Raw genomic sequence first — 12,633 nt, 5'->3', positions numbered from 1 at the left:
CTGAATGTCTGACTCCAGCAGCAGTCAGTGGGCAAAGTACTTCCCGGTTCACATGATTTCCAGAGGTGAGACTATACAAGTACGATATCTTGACATGAATCAAAAGCCAGGACTTTCTCAAATCACCAACAAGTGTAACAAATCAGTGTTCATGTCTCAGATAAAAGACACCTTCAATGGACAGGTTTCCAGCCATGAGCAGTCGATCAGTACTGGAATCCAACTCCTCAACTTATAACTCATGAAAACCATACCATTTTAAAATTAGAAGATGCCTTCCCTGTAGAGGCTGAAGTTATCATTTAGTTCCTGTGAACCTTATCCAAATGCCCCCAAGTATTAGGAAGAAACAACATCAGAGTACTCTTTTATCCAGACTGCATCAGACATGAAGTCAATTTGATCAAATAGATGTTTCCCAAGAGTTTTGACCGGAGAGTCATCTATCATTTCTGTAGAGAAATTCGATTACGTGATGGGGTTACAAAATGTGTTTGTATGGAATGTCTCATAACTCAGCCACATTCAGCTTCCAGGGAGAGTAGATGATGCCTCATGTCAGCTGATATAATAGAACTCTCATATAGAGGAGGAGAAATGGATCTGTGCTGCCATATAAAAGTAGACTGGTAAGATCTCTGTCTGCTGGCTCGAGGAGCCTACACAATAGTTTCTCTCCCAAACCAATATCATTCACTGATGCCACAGCAGATTTATCTGATTCCGCTGTACAGCTGCATCGGGATTTTTTTTCCATTTTGGGATTTTATGGTTACCAATGTTACCATAGAGTCAAGCTCAGTTTGCCCCACCCCGTCTGATAACAAAATTACGAATAATGTTTGAATGATTCAGCTACACTACATGTATGTGTACTATTCACAATACTTTTGACTCGGCCATTTACATCTTGTGTCGCAATGTACAAATACTCATGATAGTACTATACCACATTGTGCCAGCAGATGACTGACTTTGAAGAGTTTAACATGAGCAAATGTATTGATCATAAACCCATACTTGAAACAATCAACATCTCTACGACAGCAATATACACACAAGTAAAATTCAATACAACACATGTCAGACATTTAGGCAACGCAGAGGAGACTTGAAAATAATTAGACAGAAGTTGGGTCTAGCTGCTACATTAGATGGAGAGAAAACTACATCCATTATTGGTTGATCGGTAGGGAAATGCAAGGCCAAGGACAAGGTGAGGTCAAGGTCAATGATTGCACATTGACTCCTCGCCAAGATTTTGTGCCAAATTCAACAACAAACTCACATATATCAAACTATACAACCAAACTGACGCTGGAAATTGTCCTTTGATTAGCAGAGCAGATAAAGCACTGCAATTCTGTTGCCAACTAAAGGGAGCAATCTAGCAATCTGCAATATGCTGAGCCAAATACCAGCACAAAGTCAGATGCATCAAGCGATTGACAGTCATGGATTCTCATCACTATAGCTATATGCAACTAATGGACAACATTGTCATTTGCCAGCCAGTGGCAATGCTTTTTCCTGATGGTATAAAGCCAAAATCAATTAATGTCACTATGTGGGGATAGAGCATGTACATGTGGAATGTTGTCGGACATCATGGAACAAAAACTGCCAGAGATATGGGTTTATAATCCAACTTTATGTCCACAGTGCTGTGGTGATTATGCTTCCTGCAGCAGAGATGCTGGCCTATTTCTTATATCAACAGTACCAGCTAAGCCGCTGACCAAGTAAAAGATCTAGCTATTGATAGGCTGGCTATATAACTTCTCCATCAGGTACAAATGCTGCACATTTTTACAGCAAAATAGCACTGTGCCTCTTTGCAAGGATGTAGAATTGAAAGCAGATTAGTGGGATAAGTTTGGAGAAGATAAAAAGAATATGAAGGAACATGTACACAAACATGTAAACAAAGCAGTACAATCAAGCAGACTGTTCCTGATAAAAGTGTTAACTGGTTCTTGTGCCAGAAGCATCAACAAATCACACTGTCAAACGTGAAAATAAAGAAGACTGCTATAAAATGATGGTGTGCAATATATGTAATTAGATTACACAGAAAACAGTGCCAGAGGTGAAAATGTACACTAGTGAATGAAATAAATGTACATTGAGAGTGATTACAAGTATGGTTTGCCAACATTACATCTTACCAGGAGTATTCCCAAGCATTATAGTCTCTGGCAACAAAAAATGCAAATTTTGAAATAACGAAATGAGCAAGAATTTGCTACACACCTTGTTTCTAAAATTGATGCAGGTTTTAAACAAACTTTAGCTGAGAACAGTCTAATATCATCCAATTTTTGATGTGGGTACTCAAAGCCTCTCACAGCAAAAACAGATGAATATAGTTCAAGAACGACAGATGCATAACCAAAATGACACTGGCAAATAGACAAGGATTTATTCAAGGTTTCTGAAAGAAGAAACATGCAGAGCAATTTAGACCAAAAAGCACACAGAAGAATTCTGCCCATGCAACCTGGGAAAATTATGTAAAATATTTTTATTTTCTCGACTTGAAAACGCTATTGTGACATCCATTGACAACTAAATTGATTTAGGTCACAGGACCTTTCTATTCTGATAATTAATTAACTGCTTGTAATATCAGAGAGCATGATGGCTGATGAAGTGAAGTCAATTGCAACCTAATAGCAATTGAAGTGGAGCAGACTGAAGGCAATTTCCCAAACAATCTCAAAACACATGGGAATCTGATATACTGTGAACCAGGACATTTTCACAGCTACTATAATTCGCAAAATGTCATAATCTCACTTTTCGCATTGATTAATTTTCATGATTGCCGAAAGTAAATATCTGATATCGTATTTCAAGCAACAAAGTACCACGTTTTATGAGTATCGTGTCGGTAAACATGCGTCTGCCACTCACTATTCACCACAAAACAAACATGGATGAACACTATTAGAGAACGAAATTCTGGTCACGCTCCATTTCCCCGTGATACACTTTTTAACATCACTTCTGCTGCTTGAAACACTTATAGTGTTCCCCTTATTAAATCCTAATACCACATACCTCACCCTTCAGTGTAAATACTAGGTTAAGTGGACTCTTCTCATAAACAACTAACATTTTAAGTCCTGTGAGAGGACACGGCAAGCGCCGCTGGTCTGGAAGGCTGCAGATTGATGGTACCATTTCTAAAAAGCTCAACAAGAGTTAGGACAGAAGTAGTCTTTGTATTTGTAAAGGGGAAATGTGCGGTTAGACCTTTCCGGTCTACCACTGACATCATGTCCAGAAGGGCATTGCAGCCATGTCAATGAACATTGGCCTCAACTTCAACAATATGTATCAATATCCACATTCAAAGTGAGTGACGCATATTCTCCCTCCTCAATCTAATAACCTGCTAAAAACCACACTCAATTGTCCAATTATCAGGAATCTGAATAGCATTGCCAATTACACCATAGTAATTACAAGAGCAATGCAGAGGTTTATTGTGGATTATATGGAAGATTTTTAGGTCATTATGTCAAATAATTATCAACGACTATAAAGATATGGAAAGTACATTGCCCACAGTGTATTCTACTGACTGGCTGTAGAATTAGAGGGGTGGCAGTTTATGAGTTTCTTACAAACTGCTGTTAAGTGCTAGTAAGGTTTTGAATATGTGTAGTTGGTCAGCTTGAATCTTCAGAGGGACAGACCCAATCAGCTGCATGGGACCTGTCCTGACTTCCTGGGTCTGTAGCACCACCTGATCCCGAGGAGTTCTTATTGTCACAACGGTAGAGTACCCCTCCCCTCCCTGATAAGGATTGAAGTCGCAGCTGGCCAACAGGTCAAACACATGAGCACTGAGCCAACAAACACATGAAATTCAGTTACAAAGCCATCTCAGGCAAAGAGCACCACCATTAGGTCAACTAATGGAAGGATCCGCCAAATAATGGCCAATAACATTGGATCACCAAGGAAACGGAACATAACAGTAAAGGTCTCTATATCCCTGCACAGTTTACTTCATCTCTCTGGGACTACAACCATGATAATGTAGGACTCCACGCCTAGATTTAGCCGAGACAACCATCGGCTTTGCCACAGCCAGGGAGACTCCCTTGAAGTGGCAAACATGTTGCCAATGGTTACATTGCCATGTACAATCGTTCTCAAGCAATCTTCATCAAAAGCTTCTTTTTTGCTAACCACTTGTCAGATATGAATTCATATTCTCTGCTTCTCTTGTCTTTCTTTTACCTCTGCTGAGATGTTTAACATTGCTTTTTTTTTGTGTTTTGAGTAGATGCTCCAAACACAAGATGAGCTGTCAGTTGTATTTTATAACTGGTTCCATTGATTTGAGGCAGTGACTGAGTGTATCCACCACTCTCTCGCTCAGTCACATCTTAGGAGTTGGTGACTATACTGTGGAACCTCTAACATACGCCTCTGTTAGCAGGACAACCTTTCAAATAGTTTCCATGCTATTTGTTTCCATGCTAATTGTTATTGACCCAATCTTTAACAGAGAGGTTCTACAGAGTAAATGCTTCAACGGCAAGTTATCGTCCCCACAGTCCTTGAATGATCTCTTCATTCAGTTGCGGTCATGCAGGCGCAGTGGACACCAAATTGCCACGTCAACATCATTTGTTATCATCCCCAAAGGCCTATATTTCCATAGAAACGGCAGCAACACTGCACCAGCAATTCATTTTTCCAATCTGGCATTTGAATATCTTTCATCTTGTACATTTCCTTAGAAATTATGATTTCTAGGTAAGCTAAAGTCCTGATAGTTATTCATACCCTGATACCAAAGGTTTTCAGGTGTTTGTAGACTTCATTTCTTCATATCCAACAGCAGCTGACAATAATTCACTATTTCCTATGATAGCACGACGTGCTTCCTAATACAGCTTTTGCAAGTTTGGCCGATGACTGTACACAGAGCGCTAGATATAACAGATTATAGAGTGAGAATGTACAGCCAATGCCACTTCAAAGCACATCAGACATACTGTCGGAGGCAAGAAATGCCAAAGAATGAGGCGATGGCTTGGTTATTGAGGAGAAAGCGCACAGGTAAAACTCCACTAACATTCCTCAGTTAACCTATCGCCACGGGAGGCTGTGGTGAAACACACCGCTCGACCACCGTTTCAAAATAGACAGATCCATGTGGAAATATGTTACAGACCGGTAGCTCTGTATCAACTGGCCTTCAGTGCTAAATCCTTTGATTTCACTGATATACATCACACAGTCTGAACAAGATGCTCCAGAGATGCTTGAATTTTTGACTCCACAGCATGCCCAGGCTTCAATATTGAAGTTAACTACTCCGCTACCGGATGTTGCAAGGCAATACACAGTTTGCTACGGCTTTCTACAGAGTCATTTAAAACTACATCTACTATGCATTCTGTAATGCGTCTATCATCCACAAACAGTCAGATCATTGTTCAGATCAGGGTTCCTCAGAAGAAATCTTTGCTGAGAAACAGCTTTTAGACCATGATATTGGATCAACTCTCATTAATTTTACAATCAAAAGACTGAAAAGCAAGAAATATCACTTCTCTGAAACCCAGCTGGTGTGCCCAGATATAATAGCTGCGCTTACACCACGAAATATTGGTGGACCAATTGCACTTACACCACCACATTGCCGCGACAAATTGGTTCGGCAATCCATTGCCGATACAAATTGCCGAGCGAATTTGTCCCACCAAGCTTGATGGTCCAAATTCGCCCGGCTTGTTAAAAGCTCGGCTTTGTCGTGGTGTACGCGCAAATGGTTCGGCAATTAGCTAGTTAGATGGTTCGGCTCCAGGCGGCGCTTTCGAAATGGCGCTTTCTGCCAAGGCTTTCCGCGTTCTGCTTATTGTTTGCGCGCCATCTGTAGCCGGATTTTATAACTAGCTGCAGCGCTGGTGTAAGCGCTTGGTGGATTTTCGATGGTGCGGCATTGGTTCCCGAACCAAGATTGGTGGTCCATTTTCAGGTGGTGTAAGTGCAGCTAATATCTCTCTGGATACATTTGAGTCAGGGGCCCTAATGCGTGGAGGTTTCAACTGAAGAAGGATAGACAATTTCCATGCTATCACTACACTTACCACTCTTTATTTGTTTAGCTATCTTTTTGTCTGCTGTTAACCACATCTGAAAGTACAAAGTATGATCTGTCAGACAGGTTTTTATGGTCACGTCACAGGTGTCACAGGTAGCAGCAAGGAATGTTCATATCGATAAGGATGCAATGAGGAAACAACTGGCTTCTTTAACAGCATATCTACCTCTCTATGCAGCGGCTAATTCTCAAACACATTACAAGTTATGATGTTACCTAATACTTCAACAACATTATTGAAATATTCACAACAGTTACAGGTTGTTTGCAATAAACCTAGTATTATGAGCTGTTAACATACGATGCTGCAACAGATTTAGCGCCCCAGGAAAATTTCATATACCATGGAATACCAAATCACTTCTGAATGTTTTATTCATAGCTAGCCTCTCCTGAGCAGGTTACATGGCAATAGCATGCCTGGTTTGAAACACAGGAGCAGACTATTCATCCAAGGAGCACACTATTCATCATAGGTGATTTCAGAGGGCTGAGATGGGCGGCAGGGTGATCAGGACATATTCCAGCCAATAACAGCCAATACCAAAGCCATCTGTCTGGACCGAACAGGTTGATCAGATCAGCTGAGTATCTTCTAGAAGCTGACTAATGCTGATACTTACCCAAATATCTGCTGTTTCTCTGTACAAGAGACCGAAATAATCCTTCTCTACAAGGTCGAGCTTCTCGCATACTTTATCTAGGAGGTCTTGTCCTTTGGCAGCTTTCTGGAATGACAAATGAATAGCAAATTGAGCATAACAGGATGGGTGCCTGTGATGTGTTCAACTGGCCAATTCAGTGACCTGTCCAAAGATCTGGGAAAGTGGGGCGCAAACCAGCCACTGAGAAGTGAAAGTGAAAATTCGGGGTGCTCAACAATTCTTCTACACTACACTACAGTTATACAAGCCAAAAGCAAACTCAGTGTGTCTTTGAAATCTAATGGTCATTTCAGCCAGAAGGTTATCACCAACATGGTTCTCGAGGCAAAAGCAAGCCAGATTAGATACCAGAAGACTTGTCAAGCGCCACACTTGCTGACAATGATCTCATGGCAAGCTGAAATCCATCAAGACTGTTGCCCACACTTTTTGAGATTTGCATCTAAAACGCATTATACAAGCAAATGGTGGTGTTGCTTCACACTAAATCCATTAAAACGTGGAGCAGTTACTGCTAATTTCAGCAAAGGAGCCCTACTGTCCTGTTTAATGGCAACTATTGTCATAGTGAATTTCAATGAAGTGGAATTTGTCAATCTTTTTTAGGATCAGTTGAATAACTCCTAATTCCAGAACCTACTCAAGTAGATCTTTGTGTGTTCGGCTTAGCTTATAATTGTCCTTCAATGGGGACTGTTTACCACAGGAAAACACAACACAATGATAAAACACACTCAGTGTTGGACCCTAGCTCCAGGGCAAAATTTTGATTTTCAAGACCATAGCAAAGGACTGTTTGCGTAAGAGCAAAGACAAGACAGCCTGGGGTCCAGTCAGTTCAGACACAACAACACTTCATCTTCTTTCAAAATAATGTTGAATAATATGCCGCCGATTATTTGGACAGGGATAACAAGTGAGCCTTCCATTTCCCTGCAATACAGGAAGGCCAAGAAGCAGTTTGAAAGGAAATTGCCTTGAACGGACCCTGACTGCAGACTCAGTCAGGTAACATAAACACTGACAGCCATGCTGCTTCAGCCACAGACAGTTGCCACGCAGCATTTTGATCATAGGGGATTATCTCCCGCTGAGGACAGCCATGACCAGACTGAGTCAAAATATCCCGAGGATATGGCTGATGTGACATGGACAGTGGATCCTGCCTTGGCAGATGCTTCTATCAAGGACCTATGAAACCCAACACTATTCTGTTCCATCATAATCGTGATCAGACATGTCCCTGTTTTAAAGAGAGCATTGGTAAGTCCCAAGAATGTCGTCATTGATTAGAGCTTCTACACCACATGAATGAACATGTACATGAGCGATCGATCGCCTCATATGTGAGATATGAGAAACATTGATCTTCAAGTGTTCAGTCTAGGGTATAAGCAAAGAACAATAGCACATCATAATCAATGAATTTGCACTAATGAGTATTTCCAATGACTGATTTTAGCATTGGTTGCAGGGGACATCTGGCATGGTCAACTACATCGTTTGAGACCAAGGGCACTGCTTTTCTTCCATTCTTCAAATGAGAGGCAAAACCAAGGTTTTTGAATAGGATAGGGCCAGCAAAAGACTCCACCCAAGGCCCAGTGGAGGAGGGTAGCCTGTGATAGACTTCTCCTTTCTGGTTGAAGACATAAGCCGCACTTACACCACCTGAAAATGGACCACCAATCTTGGTTCGGGAACCAATGCCGCACCATCGAAAATCCACCAAGCGCTTACACCAGCGCTGCAGCTAGTTATCAGATGGCGCGCAAACAATAAATTGCATGCGCAGAAAGCTCCGCCTGGAGCCGAACCATCTAACTAGCTAATTGCCGATCCATTTGCGCGTACACCACGACAAAGCCGAGCTTTTAACAAGCCGGGCGAATTTGGACCATCAAGCTTGGTGGGACAAATTCGCTCGGCAATTTGTATCGGCAATGGATTGCCGAACCAATTTGTCGCGGCAATGTGGTGGTGTAAGTGCAATTGGTCCACCAATATTTCGTGGTGTAAGCGCAGCTATAGTCACTTGACCAATAAACTTAATTGGCCCCTAAGTGTAGTGGCACACTGCTTACAACAAGTGAGTGTAGAAGAAAGAAGCTGATACTGGCTGCTCTGGGAATAGGTTTGCAGGCCAGCACAAAGAAGAACGCAAAACGGCTCTCGATATTTAGACATGTCAACTATATGTATGACCGCCTTTTACAGCCATTTTGAGAAGTTCACAAGAGTGAAAGAGGGACTGACCGATGTCAATCTCATCAAAACCTTATCAATATGCTATGGAAATTTATCCACTTTTCTAGCGTGTCTGGGCGTGACCAGAATTCAATGCAATTTGAAAATATTTCATACAGCAAACAAAGTTAAAGTGCTCCATTGAATGTTCTGACCCAGTTGACTCAATTTGGATGCACATCACATCTTTTATTGTTATATCAACACTATATTTCAAGAATATTCGATAAAGGGGCAGAGCACTTTGTCTAGACCATGATGGACGCCATACTTGATATCATCTTGCACGCAAAGATTTAGGTATGAAATTGTATTGGATGCCCCGCTCTGGTCCTGAATTACTGTGACCTGCGAATAGAGTATTTTTATTCCTTTCAACCAATTACTCATAAACTCATTGCTTTTATGCTAATGATCTGATCTTTTCATGTGAATACAAATTGCAATCGATAAATACTCCATTAAGATTTGATTTTGACGCTAGTTGCCCAGACAAAATCTATGACATGTGTGCTGAGCCTATTTCCAGACGAGCACTCTAAGTGCAAAAGAACATGAATAGGTGCAAGCGATTGATATTTCATGTTCTTGCAGTGCCTCCAAGGCTCCATACACTGAGTGTAGCCAACATTTTGTTCAATGCCTTCTTTTAACACTAACTCGATCGCCATACCATGGCCACACTGTGAGTGTGATAACTGGGGTTGAATGTGTAGCTTACACATCAGCCTGAATCATAAACCACACACTGGAAAACCCGCTAACAAAAGGTGTCACTTATGATTCAGCGTTATCACTGCACCTTCTACTTCTGAGAATGTTGCATTCCCAGTCGGAAACTGTGATACCACCCCTCAGGAGTCTTAAGAGATAACCCAATGGTAAATATAGAAGGCCAAAGTGGCAGGAACAATCCTGATACCGACCTGGCCGAACTTCGCATTGCAAGCAAAGGATCTGAGCAATTGACACTCAGCTAACTGGAATTTGCTGATATTTCTACCAATGGTGAGCCATGAAGGCATCTACCATAGCTGGCTGAGAAGCATCACCAACAGAAAAGAAATGCGGAAATTGCTGTTTCTACCTTGGTACGGATTGAGCAATTAGGATACAGATATGAGAAGCTTGCAACGGCAAGTATGGTTGCTTGGTTGGAATTTGATTGTTGGTGTAGAAGTCAGTCATCAGGCACAGAAGACCAGAATGGCAAGAGTGTGCCTGTCGAAGTTGGCATATTATGTTAAACAGCTTTTGAATCAGCCTGTGCTGGCTATCGCTGCAGGGGAGCCATTCTGTCCTCAGTTATCTGCTTCTGATACTGCACGATTTGTTCACTGACTGCTGTGGTGCCATATGGTCTGATGGCATGCTCGATATGAACAAACACACTCATACACATGTACAACTGTGTCTGCATCCTGGCCTAATTGCAGTATTCACCTCTGAATTCTTATCAGGTAGGCTACCCCTGTGGGAAAATACCATTGTTTTTATCCCAGGGCAGACTTTTTTACAACAAAATCAATCTTATACATCAAGTGTGATGCAGCCCCGTCAAAACTATGTATTGGCAATTTTCATCCATGGTGTGAAAGAAAGGTTCTGCATGAGGAAAAGGCACTGATAGATAGCCAATCATTCTGACTACTGCTCGACTGGTGTTGTGCCATTGCCATGACCAACTTCCACACCAGCCGTGAACTCAACAACCACTCTTTCCGCCTTTGCAAGCTTCTACTCACATCATTGCGACTCTGTCAGATTCTCACCTGGGCCATTGCCTTCAGCAAAGCAACATTTGGAAGCAAAAAACGTTTTGCTGATGACTCCTTCTTATTGCCAAGGAAGAGAGAGGAATACCAATGAGGTCAATTAGATATTGTGTGGCTTGCTCACTGGCACAGCGCTAACAGTCAGACAACACGCCTACAGAATAGGAAAGCCTCACAAGACGATCAATACTGGGGTGAATAACCTGTCATGCCAGTCTCAATTCATCTTTTTGTAGCAGGGCTGCTCCAAGATAGAACAGTTTTTGGCTTAAGATTGGACCTTTATTCTTTGATGGTCATTACAAAAAAATGGCGGTAAAGAAATGGATTTTGGAAACTAGACATTCATCACACTCACTAGACGAGATGCATCTGGTGGTACTTATGAGTGTGAAGTTTGGGGAAAAGTTTTCCCAGGCAAGAGTTTCGATGACTTTTTCCCACCAAAAGGAAAGTGCAGGCTGACACGCTGAATCATGGTGACAAACCAGAGCAGCAGGTCTCAAGCCATTCTATGGCTGAGAGGTTCATCATGTTCACCATGACAGCAAAATCAATCACTTCATTATGACAAGTCAATCACGTTCAATGAGATATGAGAGAGGATTAGCTCCAAACTGATGATGCAGTTTGATAGACTGCCTCCTCTGAGTCAATCACATTATTGGCATTATTGTTGGTTGGCCAGCTGAGCTCACAATCCCCAGACAGCTGAAATAACCAATGACAAACAGAGATTTCTGCCCCTGCTCTTCTTCTTTTGCATGCAGTCTGTCTGTACTGTGGCAGAGATGAAATGGCTTATCCTTTCAAGGTATTGCAGTGTTTCCTTTAGTTTTTTGTTGACATCGATGCCTGTGGCAAGAATCGCTGTCGTATATTCTAGTGCAGGGAACAGTCTTGCAGTTCTGCAGACATGAATTTCAAATTTTTCATCATCAATCAATAGACTTCATCAATCAACAGACCCAAACCGATATTTGTCAAGATATGACACATTTATTGTACAAGAACAGCAAACTGGTCTTCTTTACAAGTACAGTTTGACAAACTAATACCAGTATTCAAACTGTTTTCTTTGTCAAGTGTCTCCCCAGCTTATAGTTGAGAGAGAACATTCAGTTGATTGAACAATACACTTCATACAGAAGGCCTAAATTTGTCAATGGTCCAGGCCTACGCTTTTCTGAAGTATTGAAAATACTCAGACATAAAAGTTGTCTCAACTAGGATTGTGAAGTGTCCCAGGGACCGTACAAACCACCAATGCAAGTGGTTTCATTCAAACACTCTCAGGGCAACCATAAAAGAGTAGTCAGCCTACTATTCATATTGATCAAGTATTGAATGATGTGAAAACTGTCCTAGTTCATTTCAGGTAAATGTTATCATCGTATTGTTTTGCCAACAATGAGACCATCAATGGCTAAGAGTTAATGCTGAGAATTTAAAGCCAGTGTAGAGGTGGAGGTGTGAGGGACACACCCTACAAGACGGTCCATTCGACAAGTTACGTCAACCCTCATGAACAGCTACTGTAGAAGACAGCAGGAAGGACAGACAGTGACAGAAAGCAAACTACCAGCGCAACATACATCAATTTGTTGAAGTACAAACTGCCAGGTCAACATTAACTGCAGCAAGCTCATGCCTGTGACAACATATTGATCAATTCTGATACATTTATCCAGATTGGAAGCATTTTCTGATGATGTTGACTGTGTCTGGCACGTTAACCTGCGATGGAATTACATTCTATCCAGGGGCAGTGATACATGAACTCCTGGTTCCTAAATGCTATGAAATGTGGGATAAG

General features: G+C 41.6%; 1 protein-coding gene across 22 annotated transcripts in view; it reads right to left on the bottom strand.

Annotated features, from left to right (window-relative positions):
• The window catches only part of LOC135486938 (protein 4.1 homolog), a 71,694-nt gene that overhangs the window by 34,359 nt on the left and 24,702 nt on the right, over positions 1-12,633 (bottom strand). For 21 of the 22 annotated variants that reach the window (XM_064770128.1, XM_064770121.1, XM_064770134.1 and 18 more), the window contains 2 exons: positions 6,754-6,858; positions 6,117-6,162 (listed from right to left, as the gene is read on the bottom strand). In XM_064770128.1, coding sequence (XP_064626198.1) covers positions 6,117-6,162; positions 6,754-6,858 — 151 coding nt within the window. Of the gene's footprint in view, positions 1-2,168; positions 2,191-6,116; positions 6,163-6,753; positions 6,859-12,633 lie in introns of those variants that run through there. The other variant, XM_064770142.1, reaches the window with a different exon arrangement.

Source organism: Lineus longissimus, chromosome 4, assembly GCF_910592395.1.
Source record: "Lineus longissimus chromosome 4, tnLinLong1.2, whole genome shotgun sequence".
Taxonomy (NCBI): Eukaryota; Metazoa; Nemertea; class Pilidiophora; order Heteronemertea; family Lineidae; genus Lineus; species Lineus longissimus.
This window is presented reverse-complemented; position numbering and strand designations above follow the sequence as displayed.